This window comes from Balaenoptera borealis, assembly GCF_965194805.1.
Source record: "Balaenoptera borealis genome assembly, chromosome: 20".
NCBI classification, from domain to species: Eukaryota; Metazoa; Chordata; class Mammalia; order Artiodactyla; family Balaenopteridae; genus Balaenoptera; species Balaenoptera borealis.
Genome location: NC_138879.1, coordinates 8,739,489 through 8,758,007, shown reverse-complemented (window position 1 = coordinate 8,758,007; position 18,519 = coordinate 8,739,489). Strand labels below are relative to the sequence as shown.

At 45.3% G+C, this 18,519-nt stretch overlaps 1 protein-coding gene across 2 annotated transcripts in view; it reads right to left on the bottom strand.

Moving 5' to 3' along the window:
• SEC14L1 (SEC14 like lipid binding 1) overlaps window positions 1–18,064 on the bottom strand; it is a 51,150-nt gene extending 33,086 nt beyond the window's left edge. Inside the window, exons 1-3 of one of the 2 annotated variants that reach the window (XM_082371170.1) lie at window positions 17,876–18,064; window positions 16,521–16,625; window positions 15,308–15,400 (exon numbers count right to left, since the gene is read on the bottom strand). In XM_082371170.1, coding sequence (XP_082227296.1) covers window positions 15,308–15,370 — 63 coding nt within the window. In that variant the 5' untranslated portion in view covers window positions 15,371–15,400; window positions 16,521–16,625; window positions 17,876–18,064. The remainder of the gene's footprint in view (window positions 1–15,307; window positions 15,401–16,520; window positions 16,626–17,875) is intronic. The other variant, XM_082371169.1, reaches the window with a different exon arrangement.
• Window positions 18,065–18,519: the final 455 nt, after the last annotated feature.

The following is an 18,519-nucleotide window of genomic DNA, read 5'->3' as shown; positions in this document are numbered from 1 at the left end:
TCTGGGAAGATCCCACATGCCGTGGAGCAACTGGGCCCGTGAGCCACAACGACTGAGCCTGCGCATCTGGAGCCTGTGCTCCGCAATAAGAGAGGCCACGATAGTGAGAGGCCCGCGCACCGCGATGAAGAGCGGTCCCCGCACCGCAATGAAGAGTGGCCCCCGCTTGCCGCAACTAGAGAAAGCCCTAGCACAGAAACGAAGACCCAACATAGCAATCAATCAATCAATAAATAAATCTTTAAAAAAAAAAAAAGTTTTAAGCTTTAAGTTAAAAACATGACACAGTTGTATTTGAGGGCCATTCACAATCTAAAATTTCCTTCATGAAAAACAAACATGACCATGAGAATCACAAACATAAAAAGATATTTTTTTCCTCACCATTCCCCTGAATGGTGACAAAGCAGAGTCAAAATGTTTATGTTGTGTTAATTTCCACAGATTTAAGTCAGACCCGGAAGTTGAAGACACTGCTATTCCTATTTTCTATTCTCAGCCTCACCAGTCAATACTCAATTTTAAGTCAAAGAACTATGACTCCTGATCCGTCGCGCGGAAGGGCTGCCCACTATCAGTGAAAACAGCTGAGCCAACAAGCCACTCAAGTGAATGTTTATCTCCCTCCCCAACCTCTGGTTGGTTTCAACCTTGGTTGTGTGTCAAACAAAACCCAATTTAAGGACCTAACTGATTTGGATTCATGAAAGTACAGCAAAATCTATCTCAGAGAAACGGTTTGAGTAACGTACAAACTCCTTTTAAAAGATAAAAGTTTCCTTGGACCTTTAATGTTAACCAGTTATTTTTACTATAATGTTACTTAAATATGTACAAACAAACTGGGCAAAAACTCATACAATTATAAAATTCAAACTATCGATATAGGGACTTCCCTGGCATTGCAGTGGTTAAGAATCTGCCTGCCAATGCAGGGGACACAGGTTTGAGCCCTGGTCCAGGAAGATCCCACATGCCGCAGAGCAACTAATCCCGTGTGCCACAACTACTGAGCCTGCGCTCTAGAGCCCGCGAGCCACAACTACTGAGCCCGCGCACCTAGAGCCTGTGCTCCACAACAAGAGAAGCCACCGCAATGAGAAGCCTGCGCTCCGCAATGAAGAGTAGCCCCCACTCACCACAACTAGAGAAAGCCCGTGTGCAGCAACGAAGACCCAATGCAGCCAAAAATAAGTAAGTAAATAAATTCAGAAGTGGGTTGATGGAGGAAAATGGCATGAACCCCACCCACAGTATCAAGGCCACCCCCCGCCAAAAAAAAAAAAACTAACAATATACATTTAACGGGAAGGATGACAGTTTGTTGAAGCTGAATTCCTCCTTCAACATGAATACGGAACTGATCAGCAAGGCACAGTTGCTTTCAAACCTGGCAGGCCCACACCAAGGGATGCTGTTTGATGATTCACCACTCCTGCCACTTTTCGCTATTTAAACCTGTATTTGTACAGCCCCCTGTCTGTGAAGTAACTTAGCTTATACTTGGCTCAAACACATCATTTACATATTAATTCCACCTCTATTCTTTTTGTATTTGCTTTCAACCATTAAAATAGTATTGTCTGGCAAACAACCGCAATCAAAAAATGGGCAGAAGACATTTCTCCAAAGAAGACGTATAGATGACCAACAGGCACATGAAAAGATGCTCAACATAGATAACTATTAGAGAAATGCAAATCAAAATTACAACGAGGTAACACCTAACACCGGTCAGAATGGCCATCATCAAAAAGTCTACAAATAACAAATACTGGAGAGGGTGTGGAGAAAAGGGAACTCTCCTACACTGTTGGTGAGAATGTAAATTGGTGCAGCCACTATGGAAAACAGTATGGAGGTTCCTTAAAAAACTAAAAATAGAGCTACCATATGATCCAGCAATCCCACTCCTGGGCATCTATCCGGAGAAAACCATAATTCCAAAAGATACACGCAGGACTTCCTTGGTGGCGCAGTGGTTAAGTATCTGCCTGTCAACGCAGGGGACATGGGTTCGAGCCCTGGTCTGGGAAGATCTCACATGCCGCGGACCAACTAAGCCCGTGCGCCACAACTACTGAGCCTGAGCTCTAGAGCCCGTGAGCCACAAATCCTGAAGCCCACGTGCCACAACTACTGAAGCCCGTGTGCCTAAAGCCCGTGCTCCACAACAAGAGAAGCCACCACAATGAGAAGACCACGGACCACAACGAAGAGTAGACCCTGCTCGCCACAACTAGAGAAAGCCCATGCACAGCAACGAAGACCCAACGCAGCCAAAACTAAAATAAATAAATAAATAAATTTATTTAAAAAAAAAAAGATATATGCACCCCAATGTTCATCACAGCACTATTTACAACAGCCAAGACATGGAAGCGACCTACATGTCCATCGACAGATGAATGGATAAAGAAGATGTGGTTTGTGTTTAAACACACACACACACACACACACACACACACACACACACACACACAATGGAGTACTACTCAGCCATAAAAAAGAATGAGATAATGCCATTTGCAGCCACATGCATGGACCTAGAGATTATCATACTAGGTGAAGTAAGTCAGAAACAGAAAGACAAATACCATATGATATCACTTATATGTGGAACCTAAAATATGACACAAATTCACGAAACAGAAACAGACTCACAGACATAGAAAACAAACTTATGGTTACCCAAGGGGAAAGGGGGTGGAGGAGGGATAAATTAGGAGTTTAGGATAGCAGATACAAACTACTATATATAAAATAGATAAACAACAATGTCCTACTGTATAGCACAGAAAACTATATTTAATATCTTGTAGTAAACCATAATGGAAAATATGAAAAAGAATATATATACGTATAACTGAATCACTTTGCTGTACACCAGAAACTAACACAACATTGTAAATCAATTATACATCAATAAAAAGAAAAAAGTACTGTTTGGTGCCCCCAAAATAAACTTAAAAGCAAAACATATTCTGTCTAATAGCACTTAGCTATGAATATGATAGGTATCCAGATGATCTCAGTGTGTTTATTTTTTCCAATTATCAAAGTAAAAGTACAACATTAACCAATCCCTGTTAGAGAATTAAAGGAAAATAGTCAGAAAAAATAGAGGTATACACATCTTTAAGTAGATCTTTATACTTAAGATATCTTGTCTCTGTTAATAAATCTTGAAGGTCGAATGTTTAGCAGGCCATAGTTACTTAAGCCCTAGGCAAACAAGAATGTCTGGAGTGCTATGAAGGGTTTCTCTTCTCTTCGTTTTTTGTATTTGAAACAGTCACATGACTGATCCATGACCCAACGGAATCCAAAACATGCCATGATTTTCCAAAAATATTCCTAATCCATGAAATTTTTTGTCTAATAGAGAGCAAACTGAGTATATGTGACAATAAAAATAGCAGTTTTGCAAATTCTTCTTCAAATTAAGCTGTATTTGGCAGAGAACTGTTTTACTTTCCAGAGTGTAAAAAATAAATTCGTGGACTTCAGAAGAGCATTTGATATTCCAGGGACCTGCAGCTGTCAGCTTTTAAAGATGCCATGTGTTTGCCCACATAAAAGAATGTAATGAGCTATGGAAATATTATCCGGTCTCATGAACCAGAATAAAAAATCCATCGTCAGTAGGCTGATAGTAGGAGTTGGTTTACTCCATCAGGAAAATATCTACCAAGCACTGCTTATTAAACACCTAGATACAAGTTGTACCTCACAGACCTTGACGTGTTCGGTTCTCTGTTTTCTCTATCACTTCCCTTCCTTTACGGCAGGAGCCCCCATTCTGCTTCAGTGCATGCCCCCCAGCTCAGCATTCTACATCTACTTTCAGATGCTCGTCTTTCTTTGTTAAGAAACTAACAGCGATGGCAATCATGAGATGTAACTTTAAAGATCTATTCTGAATAGGTGGAATGAAATACAGTGGTTGAACTCCTCAAGGAACTTGTCTTTTGGATCTGGAATCTATCAAATATAAAAGACCAAAAAAATAAACCTAGAGAGATATGCACTTATTTTTGGTTGACATAATAGCCAAAAACTAGACTTTAAAAATGTACAGTAAACACAATAGCCAAAAGGTGGAAGCAATCCAAGTGTCCACTGATGAATGAATGGCTAAACAAATTGCAGTGTGTATATCTATATATACACGCATACGTGGGATTATTCAACTTTAAAAAAGGAAAAATCTTTTGACACATTACAACATGAACAAACTGTGGAGACATTATGCTAAGTGAAATAAGCAAGTCACAAAAGGACAAATGTTGTGTAATTTCTCTTATGTGAGGTATCTAGAATAGTCAAATCTATAGAGACAGAAAGCAGAAAAGGGGTGGGGCGTGCCAGGGGCTGGGGGTGGGGGACGGGGAGTTAGTGTCCAATGGGGACAGAGCTTCCGCTTGGGAAGATGCGAGTGTTCTGCAGATGGATGGTGGGGATGGCTGTACAACATGTGAATGTACTTAATACCACCGAACTGTACGCTTGGAACTGGTTAAAATGGTAAATTTTATGTTATGTATATTTTACCACATAAAAAAAAGTACAAATCTACTCCACCTGAAAATTAGCAAATAAAGCCATACAAATAATTCAGTTAAGACCAGTTCAAGGAAGCACATGCTTGTTAATATAATTTTGCTATCACTAAATAAACTCAAGAACAGCAGTCTAGAGAAGGACATAAAGCAAATAGTCTCCTTTTAGTATATGTTCAATCCTGCGAAAGAAAACAAAATGTAAGAGTCTCTGTTACACAACTGTTAAAGAATCTATCCTTTCAAAATTTTTAAATTAAAAAAAGTTATAACTGAAACCAACTTCCTCTCTTCCTATTCCATTTACTACAAACCAAATTAAGGACATCTAAACCAGTGGTCCTCAAACCTGAGCAGGCATCAGAACCATCGCCAGGGCTTGTGAAACCAGACTGCTGGGCCTGCCCCCAGAAATCCTGATTCAGTAGAGAATCAGAATTTAGACTGTTAGAATTTGCATTCTAAACCAACTTTGTGTTCAGTAAAATGAAGATAACATGCATTTGGGGAAGAGCTTTCTCAATATTAATAGCATACATCCTGCAATGCAACCATCTCTTAAATCAATTTACTTCTTAAAATATGTACCTGTAGCTTTCAGTTCTGGACTTGGTTTTTAAAACATATATAGGCATTAAACTAGCAAAAAGAAAAACACACATTTTATGATTAGGACCACCTTATGTTACAGAGTAACTTATTCATTAAGAAAAAAAGTCATGTATCACCAACCTCTCAGGTTTAAACCTATAGAGATCTCAAAAAGAATTAGAAAAATTAGAATACCATTCTATCAGAGTCAAGAATTTTTAAATGAATTTTATGTTCTGTAGGAGAACCACAGAAACAAAATTTTTTATATACTTGGTATTCACTGCTATGGGAAAAAAGCCACTCAAACACCAAGTAATACATAAACCAGGACACGTTTGTCAGTCAACTATAGTAATTATAGGCTTCAGTTCACTGAACATAAACTCTATTTTACTCACAAAAACCAATTTGCATCAGATTCCTTCAAAACATGATATAAGTATAAGCAGTAAATCCAACCACAAGAGTATGTTCCAATGTGACCTTTTGTTGAAATTTTCACTGCCAGAAGCAGAGTAATGCAGGAAGCGAGAGCACGCATCCCAGGACTCGCTTATTCTTTAGACACATCAATTTCTGGGGCCTTCCTCTATGCTCGGGGTAAAAAGCAGAACATTTGGTTCCCACCCTCAAGACACTCGAGTGGAAGGGAAGGTGACAAGCCTAGCGACCCCGGCAAGGCAGGAACCAGGGAGGTGACAGTGGGACACCAGAGCCCAGAGCGGGAACGCCTCTGAGAACAGGATCTGACCGGTGAGAAGGATGCAGAAAGGCCCTCTAGGCACGAAGGCCAGGAAGCAGAATGGCACACTTGGGAAGCGGCCAGTGACCCCACAGAACTCGAGCGGGGAGCACGTGCGGGTCTCGCCTGCAGAGACGAGGCTACGAGAAGACCTTAACAGGCAGAAGGCGAAGGGCTCCGGGATGGAGCTAAAGGGTCTGGATTCGTCTCGGAGGTGAGGGGCAGCCACTTGAGAAGTTTAAACTAGCAAGTGACATGGTCAGATGTACAACTGGGAGACTCGGCGGCAGCAACCCTGAGAAAGAGCGGGTGGGAGAGACAGGGTTGAGATGCAGAGCCCGTAGGTCACTGCAGGGACCTGGACGTGAAGGGACGAGCTGTGATCTGAGGCTGAGCCAACAGGGTCAAAGGAGCAGATTCAGACCCAGGTCAGAAGACCTCCTCAACGGGCGAGGGTCCAGCCATCACCAGGGCTGAGGTGGGTAGGGGGGCTGTCAGGGATGTCTGGGTTCCGGGTCTGAGGGTTGGGTACGTGGCAGTGGCACTCATCAGAAGCAGCAGCTCAGAGGAAAAGTAGAGCTTTTCAGAGGAATTTTATTGCGTGTGTGTGTGTGTGTGCGTGTGTGTTTTCTGTTGGTGTGCTCTTTGTGGGGCAGGAGGAAGGTGTGGACTCTGTTTCAGATGTACTAAATCTGCCTTGGAATGGCCAGGGGGAGATGTCCTGGCAGGGAGCTGGCTGGAAATCTGGAAGCTCCTGCGTGTAGGCTGAAGATAAGCTTTGAGAGCTTTGGTTTATAAAGTGACAGCTGAAGCCACGGGTTTAAATGAGGCTGCCCAGGAGGAGATGTCGGGTGAGAGGGAGCTGGATATTCCTAAAATAGCATTAACTACCAATTAAAACACCTGTGATGTCCAGAAAACAAAATATTCAACTAGGGGGTCTCAAAATAGCAAAACAAGTTATCATTAGAGGAAGAGTCCATCTGTACCCAAGAAGGCAAGGAGGTGGGTGGAGTAACAAAAGCAAGGGCGACCAGAGGGAGGGCCAGAGACCCGAGAGGAAGAGAGCTACCACCAGCCGTCTAATCAAACATGTGAGACATTTAGAACCGGACACTTATCAATCACTCAGATCTGCACTATGCATGTGAACGGTGCACTAGGGATACTCTAGTGCAAAAACGTGTAGGAGAGATCTATGAAATACTCGTGGCAGACTTCGGAATGGAAAAAGGATTCAGTACATATCACCATATATTTAGCAATTATTTTACAGAGTGATAATTACATAAACCTACATACGTACATACAAAAAACAAAAACAAGGCCAGTACTCCTAATGTCAAATCGTACCTTTCAAGAGAACTGTAATGCGATACACGCTTTCTGTTGCAACATGTAAAATTATTCCACTAGAAGTATATTAAATTGTCAGTTTCACTCTCGCACAGGTTAAAAATCAAGATAGAAGGATCAATTATCACACCTGCCAACGCAAATCCTCTCTTCAGTGAACTTCTCTGTGGGCACTTCCCCAGCTAGACTGACATCCCCACCCGGGGCTCTAATGAAAGGAGCACAAAGGACTGGCCAGCACCACTGCCACCACCCGCCCCCACCTCAGCGGTCCCCAAGCGCTCACAGCAGACGCTACATAGAAACCCTCTTAATCACACCTGCCAGTAAATTAACTCCTTTCAACTGCTCACTATAAACAGCAGAATCAATGAAGTGGGTTACAAAGTAACTTTAAATGGAAAGACCCAGTTTAATTTGGGAAAAAAATGTTTTGCATCCTATTTGCAACTCAAAATTACAAAGGATAATCATGGGGATGAAAAAGGAGCAGCCGGTTTTAACCACTCACTTCAATCTCTATCAGCGAATGTTTAAACAGAGCTGCTAAAAAGTAGATGAACTGATTGGTCTGAGGTCTGCGCTTCCTCCCTGTGCCTATTTGCCGTAATGAACAATTAAATCAGCAAAAGGTTAAGGTAATTGAAAAGGACAAGTGACCCAGTTTCTGTAACAAAGCCATGGCAGGAAAGGAAACAAAGGAAAAGGAGGATGTGAGGGAACAGAGGAGGCTGAAGAAACATAATAACCAAATGCAAAGGTTTATTTGAAGCAGGATCCAAACAAGTTGTAAAAAGACATTGTTCTAGGGGCTTCCCTGGTGGCACAGTGGTTAAGAATCCACCTGCCAATGCAGGGGACAGGGGTTCGAGCTTTGGTCCGGGAAGATCCCACGTGCCACAGAGCAACTAAGCCTGTGTGCCACCACTACTGAGCCTGTGCTCTAGAGCCTGCAAGCCACAACTACTGAGCCCACGTGCCACAACTACTGAAGCCCGCACGCCTAGAGCCCGTGCTCTGCAACAAGAAAAGCCACAATGAGAAGCCTGCGCAAAGCAACAAAGAGTAGCCCCCGCTCGCCACAGCTAGAGAAAGCCCGCGCGCAACAACGAAGACCCAACACAGCCAAAAATAAATTTAAAAGAAAAAGACATTGTTTTAGACAGCTAAGAAAGTCTGAACATGGACTTGCTATTGGATGACATGGGGGAATTATCAGTACTCTTGTCGGGTGGATGATGACACGGAGGTTACCTTTTAAAAAGAAAAAGGTCCTTATAGTTTGAGGTGCATGCTTTAGTGTTTTGGGATGAATTAACAAGATGCCTGAAATCAGCTTTACATACACCAGCAGCGGAAAAAGTGGGGAGAGCAGATGAAACAAATTGGCAAAATGTTGATGCTTTTGGAGCTGGGCCATGGGTACCTTTCTCTCTACTTCTGTATGCTTGAAATTTTCCATAATATAGGGTTTACCTGTTTGGTTTTTTAGACAAAAACAGGTAAATCAAAGAGGCAAGGAGCTGAATCAGATCCTGCTTTATTTCTTCTTGAAATATCTCCTACTGAACCATAACTGTCTTCACCCTAGCACATTAAAAGTAATTCAGAGTGCATAATGTATTGGGAGAGTAGGTTTAAGAGAACGGAAAAGGCCTGGTTCTGTACAAAACAGTGTACAATGGAAGTATACTATAATTGCTCGTTTTCAAAGCTAAGCAAGTCTGACTACAATCCCAGCTTTTATTAAACGCAATAGCATTTACACTATGGCATTCAAAAACTTGATAAATGAAAAGAGTACAATCTCCCCCCACTAAAAACTGCCCAGGATCCTTAATATAACATTAGAGAAACTGGACCATTTCCCTTCACTCCTAGACTGAATAAAACTGGCTTTTTTTGTTTTGTTTTTTAATTTTTATTTATTTTTGGCTGTGTTGGGTCTTCGTTTCTGCGCGAGGGCTTTCTCTAGTTGCGGCAAGCGGGGGCCACTCTTCATCACGGTCTGCGGGTTTCTCACTATTGCGGCCTCTCTTGTTGCGGAGCACAGGCTCCAGAAGCACAGGCTCAGTAGTTGTGGCGCGCGGGCTTAGCTGCTCCGCGGCATGTGGGATCTTCCCAGACCACGGCTCGAACCCGTGTCCCCTGCATTGGCAGGCAGATTCTCAACCACTGCGCCACCAGGGAAGCCCTAAAACTGGTTTTAAAGTTAGCGACCCCAAAATGCAGACTGCTTATTCCTTTGAGTAAAAACAAATTCTATTGCATATTAGGCTCACTGAAGATCTAACAAAACCTCAATTAATGAAAAAGATGTATTTCAACATCACACCTAACCATCAGAAACTTGGAAACTACAAAACGGCCCAGGGATAAAATCTAGGATGAGAGGAAGAGGATGTGCTTCGAAAAGAAAAGCAAAAGATGGAATGAAAATATTTCATAACTGAAATAAAGGTAAAAACCCAATATGCATGGGACTCAGGTCAGAGGAAGAAAACGAAATCAGAGAAAAGGGGACTGGGGCTGCCAGTATCTTCAGGCAAGGAGGAAGGGGTGGGTGAACACACAGGAGCTTCAGGAGGCAACCACCCGCCTCGGAGCAAGAAGGCAGAGCAAGACGGGCTCCGGCAGGACCCCAACCAACAGAGGAACAATCTGGAAACGGATGCATGGGGAGGCCTCCTTGGGAAGCGCTCTACCGCCCAGATTTCTGTGCACCTCGCCCCCGCCCCCGCCCCAGAAAGAGCCAACTTGATTGCCCTTGGGGTGAGGCTCCCCTCAGACTGTGCTGCGATACACGAGCCTACCCCAGGGTCCCCCACATATCTCCCCAGCTGTCCTGATGTATAAGCTGTGAATGGATGAAATAAAGCTTAAATATAAATACAAATGTCTATTTAATCTAAAAGAGACACACATTCAGAGTTTATATGCCAGTATATGACTCTGCTGATTCATTTCTCCTTGTATTTGGGAGCGGGACAGGGGCTGGCTGTCAGAAAGGGATGGGGAAGGCGGTGGATGTTTCCAGGCCCTGCCTCACCCACCGTCACGTCTGTGGTCTGCTTAGTTCTATCACGTCCTCACAACAGTCCCCATTAGTGACCGGCCTAGTCACTAGGTTACCGAGCACGTCTGTGGCGGGGCCCAGCTCTGCACCTAGTATCAGAGCAAATCTCTTTCTCCTCCCTTCATCCTCTAGTCTTGGTGGCAAGACATGAGGTATCTGAGGAAAGAGAAAATGAACGAAAAAAACCAGAGAACAAAACAAACAAGAGAATGAAAAGAACAGAAGCAAATGTTGTTCTGGGGGCCACTCAATCAGCAACCACACGCTTGCAAAGAGGGCTTTTCGGTTACTCAACCTGTAAAAGTACATCACTTAAACTACTACGAAATTTGTCAAATGGGTTTTGCATAATTTATGAAGATGTTAAAAAAAAAAAAAAAAAGCCAACTTCATCACAAAAGGGCTTTGCTCCTAAGGGAGGCATTGGTTAACTGAAGGGTCAGAGCATCTTACTTTTTTTCCATGGAGAAAACATAAATCCCTTGTCTGAAGACAGGCCACAGATCTGAGCTTCAGCCACCAAACCCACTTCCCATCTCCTCACACGAAAAGCTCAGGTGAACAAATAGCCACCAGCTGATCAAAGATATCTGAGTGCCTGCTATGTGCTTGGTACCGAAACTGGAGGGAACAAGGGAAAAAACAAAGCCTCTGCCCTCGAGGAACATACAAAATAGTTAGAGAATAAAAGAAACTGATTACCTGCCACTGACTACACCGTTAAGGAGGAGTCGGAGGAAAGGGAGAGAAACACGGAGGGCTTCTTAGCAGCATCAGGGAAGCGGGTGGGCCAGTAAGATTAAGATTAGACAGCTGGGGAAGGTGAACATCTAATGCGGGGAAGGAAGTGTCAAAAGAAAGGGTGGGGGGCAGGAAAAGACACCGAGTGGCAAACAGGGACAGCACAGAGTAGAGGTAAACATTCATGCTGGGAAGTTTGCATAATTATGAAATAAGCTTAAACAGAGAGGGTAGGACATGAAGGGCCCTGAAGAAAAAGCAAAGCAGTTTAGAACGGATATGACTGATAACAGAGATCACTTCAACAGAGGGCTGACAAGTGGAAACAGTGTCTGGCAGGAGAACACAGTACGGACCAAAGGGAGGAATGTATAAGTAAGAAAATAACAGCTCTGGTCACGCCCTCCAAAGGCTGGACCGAAGGCGGTGCTCAGGAGAGAAAGGGACAGAGATGTGACTTGAGAGCACAATCTAAAAGATGCATCTGCTAGGGATACAGATGGCCAAGGGGGTCTGGGGGCACGATGACAGGACGGAGAGAACAGGGAGAGTGTGCAGGTGGGAGAGGAGAGAGCGACGTGACCAAATCCGTCGGATGACAGGAAGCCCACTCGAAATGGGGCTGGACGAGGCAGCGACTCGTGGCACGTCACAGAGAGCAGTGGGGCCTCTCCTGTCACGCGCTCCAATGGCAGCTGTCCCCAGATGAGAAAAGGATCAGAGACAGGTCCTCGCCTCCCCCGCCACTGTGACCACAGAGGCCTCGGCCCGTGCCCGACCCCCTGCCTCTGCACGTTACTCTGTTCCATGGACTCTCTCTCCTTCGTCCTCCCTCTGTATCCTTTATGAAGGGGCCATGAACACCAGGAGGGAGAAAGCTGTAAGTTTTAAAATTTGTATTTTAACTCAGAAATTTCAAAATGAAACACTCAAACCCAAGCATCTCGGAACCACAGCTCCCACCTTAAGTCCCTTCTCTGCGGGCACCTCACTAGGCCCGGGTGAGACCACAGATCCTTGAAGGCACAATTCACTGGAATGTTCTGCACTGATTAAGTTCTCCTCCCACAAGTCAGGCAGAGCAGCCCCAGGAAATGTTTCTGGTTGAGCTTGGAAAGGTCACAGACATCTTCAAGGGCAAGAACCCTCATAACACATTCCAGGATACACATTATGATAAAAAGAACACCAAACTCTCTACCTCAGCTAACTGTGGAAGCTTTAACTTCTCTGAGGCTCATATGCCTCACCCTCAAAGGGGGCTGAGCTGGGGGATTTCTCGACTCACTGAAGCTCCAACAATTGTTCCTGGGCTCACATCTAACAACAGAATGTCCCCCAGATGCCACAAATGCCTCCTGAAACACCTTCACTTCAATTCTGTTTGTTTACCATTAACATTTACATGATTTCTTAATTCTACCAGTATATTGACCCCAAAACAAATCATCAGTTGTCATTAAATCAATCAAAATCAATTAACATACTTGATACCCACTGTATACCTACTGACACAGGCACTTCCTACCTCAGCATATCCTGGCAATCCTAAATTACAACAAAACTCTTGGTTAAAACAAAGGCCTTAAGTGAACGGAACAGCATCTCCTCCAGCGGTCATCACAGGACCCTGTAAATTAGGACCTGGATCCACCTGTCAATACCACAAGCTGGTCACCTGAGGAACACTTCTGTCACTGTCACATGCTGTGATTACTGAAGCACAATCACTTCTTGCGGTTCTCAAAAATATTTCTGTTGAAGCTACAGTTCCGTTTTTGCATTAACTATATACCTCTTTGCTCATCCTGAATGAAATGAAAAGAACATTTTTAGAGTAACGCTTTTATACCACTGGTTTTCATCAACAAGAGAAAAAACAGAGCAAGGAAAATACTGAGGATTCTATGCTGTGCAATTACAATCAGAAAAGCGGCAAGTGACACCACAAAAATCACTACAGGCTTAACGAACATTCTAGTCTGTACCTAATTCTGGAAGGAAAAAGGTAACATATTTCATTTTCAGATTAAAAAATAATTTCTAACAACTCAAAAAAAATTTACCACTGCTTAAAACAAAAGCAAGTGAAAAATCAGTTAATTTTAAAAGATTGAGGGGTGGCTGAGAATTTCAATTTCAATTTCTTCTGTAAATCCATGCATAAAAGTGACAAGGCAAACTGTACCATTCTGAAAACTGTAAAGAAAGGAAAATAAGGAAGCTGAACATTAGACAATCAAAATACCTCTTTATTAAAGCTAGTGTCTGCAGAAGAGATTAGTCTTTGCCTCAAATGATCAGGGTTGCATCAAGATTTTAAAATCGTCCTTAGCGTTCTGGAAAACATAAGACACCAGTCTCATGCCTGCCCACTCCACCCCCAGGCATCTCCCGGGCTCACTGCCCTCCACCGCCCCACACAAATCCCCCAGCGCCACCAGCCCCTGCCAACCGAAAAGGGATAGGTGACCGAGCCCCACAAGGAATCCACAGGCCGGCCAGCAACCGACTTCCTGGGCCCAGGGGGAAGGACCAGATCTAGTCTCTCTAGAATCTGAACTAGGAAATGTGACAAGAACCGGTCACTTAGAAACTGAAAGACGGCAACAAGAAATGCCACAAAGGCAAACTGGAGCCAGAGGGGTTATGACCAGCTGAAAAAGCACAGGAGCTGAAGCCGCAGGGGAGGGAAAGGCAGGAGAGAGCAAAGCAGCCGGTTGGTGGTGGGGGGAGAGGCAGATGGAGGAGGCAGAGTCCCGGGGTGGGGGGCGGGAGAGGGGGGAGTTCCGGGGACAACTGCTGCCGGGAACCACCCTCCGATGCAGGGCTCTTGGAGCTCAGCCGTGGCGCCTCGCATTCCTGGATTTCTGCACGATCTCATCGCACACAGCATGTGTTCCACCGACAATACCCCCTCTCAGGCCGGAGTGGGCCTCTGCTCCTTGTGACCAAATGCCAAACCAGCACCCAGAACATGCAAACAGGAAGCAAGCCTTTCTGATAAGCCCTAGACATAAAATACTGAACAGTCCTAGTATTGAAGGAACATACAGAACTAAAAAATACGCCCCCAACAACAACAAAAAACCCAAACCTCGCACCTGACAGAGAAGGGGCACAAGGGAACTTTCTGCGGTAATGGATGGAAAGGCTCTGCATCTTGACAGATGCGTGTCACTCTTTAGTCAAAACTGATCAAACTATAAACCTGTGACCATTTCACTGTCTATAAATTATACATCAATTTAAAAAACAGACGCCCTAAATCTAAATTTTTCCCTTGAGAAGACTTGAGTTTTGTTTTGTTTTCCAAAACTAAATTGATCTGGATAAATCTCACAAACGATGCTGAGTAGGAAGAAGCCAGATGCAAAAACACCTGAGTTTCTATTTATACACGGAACAGACACAGAGAAATTCATCTCCGTGTCATAGCCAGAGTCGGGGCTAACTACGCGGGACCAGGAGAACCGAGAGGGACCCTCATGGGGCCGGAAGGTTCTGGTTCTTCATCTTGGTTCAGACTGACACTTTCATCAGGGCATATTTCATGACAGAGGCATCTTCCTGTACATCCACTTATATTACACCTTAACAATAACACAAAAGAGAAGGGAAAGGAAAGAATACCTTATACTAATCTAAAAGGGATTGGCAAAAAGTTTGTTTTGGGTTTTGGGGGGATTTTTTTGCCTCTAGTGAAATGCTTATTTTGAACCAAACTCTTTAGGTAGTAACAAAGAAATTAAGACTTTAGTTACCCCATTTGTAGAATTCTAATATGACTCATGAATTTGATATTAGCGGAGGAAATTCATTCAACAGAGTCCTTAGAATCTGGTACATTAAACCCCATCCTATGTGTCAGTTCCACATGGTGAATTCACCCATAATCTAAATGAGCAGCAGAGGGAAAAAACCACTCTCCACATCCCTTTTCTACTTTAACAAACAAAAAAAGAGCAAAATCCAGAGGAGGAATTATTTAGTCACAATCCCACTTCTGTGTTTTTCAAATGGAGAATTAACTGAAATTCATACATTACCCTGAGGTGAATTATTTTAAAAATAAACATGCAGATTTTGATTTTCAGAGACTTATAGTTTAAAAACATTTCACAAACTTGATAAAGTTCAAAAGCATAAAAACAGAACAAGTAAAAGTGGAACAGGTCACCAAATTTGAATACCTAAAAAAATAAGAAGCTAAAGAGTAAACTGAAAAGTACTTACAGCCATAATTAATTCAAAGGGGTGTTTATACACCCTCACTGGTGACTGGTATTTTTGCACCATGATTGCAATAAAACAGCAATCCTCTCACACCTGCAAAACACAAACATTTGTGATAAATAAGATGTGGAAAAAATTAAATCTGCATTTACACAACATACTACAGTCTAAGGAATCTCAGTGGGTCATAATTCTATGCACGCAAAAGTCAAAAGACAAGGCTTAATTGTACAAGGACAAGGGAAGGCGATAAAGACAGTAAGAAAAGGTGAAGAAAGCCCAAGTGGAGTGAGGGAAGCAGCTCTGGTCTGAGGGCTGGAGGACCCCATTGCCCTACCTGCCTCACCACCTCTCCAGGGGCTGCCCTGGGTCCTTTCCAGCAGTGAAATGTCATGATTCCATTATTCTGGTAACCCATACAATTAGTTCTTGAATCATTTTCTCTTCAACAACTTCCATTAGAAGCCAAATAAAAATGGTGGCACTTCAAGATATTAAGCCCAGGACACACAAAAATAAAAGTGGAAAAAAACACTAGTGTGTCTCAAATTATGGGATACTCCTTAAAAGATATTTTCAAAGGAAACTTGTCAATTCCCATTTTCTAAGTGCAAGACCACAACTTCAGGGACTTCCCTGGTGGTCCAGTGGTAAAGAATCTGCCTTCTAATGCACGGGAGGTGGGTTCCATCCCTGGTCAGGGAACTAGGATCCCATGGGCCGCGAGGCAACTAAGCCCACGCACCACAACTACTGAGCCTGCGCGCCACAACTAGAGAGAGAAAACCCGCACACCGCAGCTAGAGAGAAGCCCGCGCACCGCAACAAATATCCCGCCTGCCACAACTAAGACCCCACGCCGCAACTAAGACCCCACTCAGCCAAGAATTTAATTAATTAATTAATTAATTAAATATATTTTTTAAAAAAGACAACTTCAGGGACCTATCTTCAAATGGCAGAGACACCACCAAGCACTCTGGCTAGAGGCTCCACTGACTTCTCCAGCCTCAAATAGCTGTAATATCAGGAAGCAATCAACTAAGTGCTGAAGCCTACTTCAAAGTCAGGAATCCTCCTGCCAGGGACACATTTACACACTGGCCGCAGCCTACCTGGATTTTTCTGAAAACACACTTTTATTTGGAGTCCTCTATGGGACTTCACTTCCCTATTTAAAAGGGAGGAAGAAAAATAAATCCAAAGAGCATACCTGTCCTGCCGAGGATAATCATTAAGAATGTTATTTTATGCTGAATATGGTAAGAGGATATTCAGAAGTACCAAATGTAATATCCTCAAGGAGTCCAAAGTCTAGCTGTAAAAAAAGAAAACTTTACAAAGATATGTTTTATATCATAAGATTCCTACCTATATTATTACATTTAAACAGGTCTGGAACCTCCTCTGGTATGTTTCGCATAGCTCTCAGAGAGAACAGGTTCTGGCGGAAAACAGCCATATCTGGCACTCTGAAAACTGCTGAAGAATAACTCTGGGAGACCTCAAGCAAGTCATTTGACTTCCCCCGGACTCAGATCCACCTCTGCAAAGCGAGGTTTGGGGTGAGAAAATCTTGAAAGACTTCCAGCTCTAAAATCATGAGACTCAGAGACAAACTCCTGAATCCACCACAATCAACTGGAATGCTGCCATTAATCTTGATTCTGGGACCGGCAGGTCCTGGTGCGCTGGGACCGTGTTCTATTTAGCTTTGCCAACCTGATAATGCTGGTGCCCAGCAGGAATTCAACAACCTTTTAAATTTTTAATTAGGAAAATTAATTTTAGGATATCTCCCACAGAAGGAGAGGCTGATTTGATACGGGGTATCAAAAGGGGTGGGGGGAGAATGTTAAAAAAAAAAAAAAAAAGAGGAATGCTCGGTTAAGACTCGGTAACACCCATTCGGGATTCCACTGCCCGGCAGAACCCAAAGCGACTACGCTCAAGAACCTGCTAATTCACGAGCTTCTGAACTCCTGCCAGTTCCCAGCTTCCGATGCTCTGGTCCAAAGAAACATCCTACGTGGGAATCCGGAGTTACAACCGCCAAGTGGCACCGTGGACCAGGGCAACCTCTACTGCATGACAATCGGTGCTTAAAAATTAGCCAATGGCCAGACCCAGTGAGTCCACCCCGAGCAGGCTCAAGGGGCAGCCGGGCCCTCCGCTTGATCCGGGGGTCCGGCGCGGCGGCTCCTCGGGCCCCCAGCCCCGGCCGACCCGGGGAGGTGCGCCAGAGGCCGGCTGGGACCCCAAACTCTGCTTCCCCCAGGATGGGTCCCGGGTGGGAATATGGGCGGGTGGGGGCGGGGAGGGGGCGACCAATACAGTAGGAGCGGCGCGGGGGGCGGCGGGCCGGAGGCGGGCGGGAAGACAGTCCGCTCCCGAGTCGGGGAGCTGGGGGGACCCGGGGGGACCCGGGGGGACCCGGGGAGAGCCGGGGGGAGTCGAGAGGCCGGGGAAGGGCAGGCAAGGCGGGGAGGCGGACGCGAGAGCCTCGCGCCTCCCGGAGGGGCCGGGCCGGGGGCGCGCTCGGAGCCCGCCGCGGAGACGCGCGCCTACCTCTTGTCAGAAGGGCCGGGCCGGGGACGCGGGGCGGCGGGGGGTGCTCATGCCGGCGGCTCCGCGGTGCCGTCGCCGTTCGACTGCTGGCTGCGGCAGCCCCGCCGCCGGTTCCGGGGAGTGGGCCGTGGGGCGGGAGCGGGAGGGGCCCGGCGAGGCTCCAGTGGTTGTTACGGGTGACGGGGAGGGCGGGGCCGGGAGAAGGGGCACGCGTGCGCGAAAGCGGCCGAGGGGCGGAGGCAGGAGCGACGACGGTTGCTAGGAAGGGGGAAGGGGTGACAACTTGGACCGAGCCGAGCTGCGCAGGCGCCAACTCCAGGCCGGCGGGCGTGGGAGGAGCTCGGAGTAGGCGTCGGCCCAGAAGCAAGGCAGGTCTGCCCAAAGGCGCCTGGCCCCACCCAGATTTGCGTCACGGGGAGGGCCTAGTGTGAGGGGCGGGGCTCGCGAGTAGCGGGGCGGAGGCTGCCGAGACACAAAAGGGGCGTCCAGCAGTGGCCCCGGGGAGTTCCGCTGACTTGGAACTGGGAAGTCTGCGAGGCATCAAAATAGCCGGGGCCTTCCGGCTTTGCGGGGGCCCAGGGCCGGGCTGGTCTGTCTGATCGGCGCAGGAGGCTCCCCGTACTTCCTCATTTTTTGTTGACTTC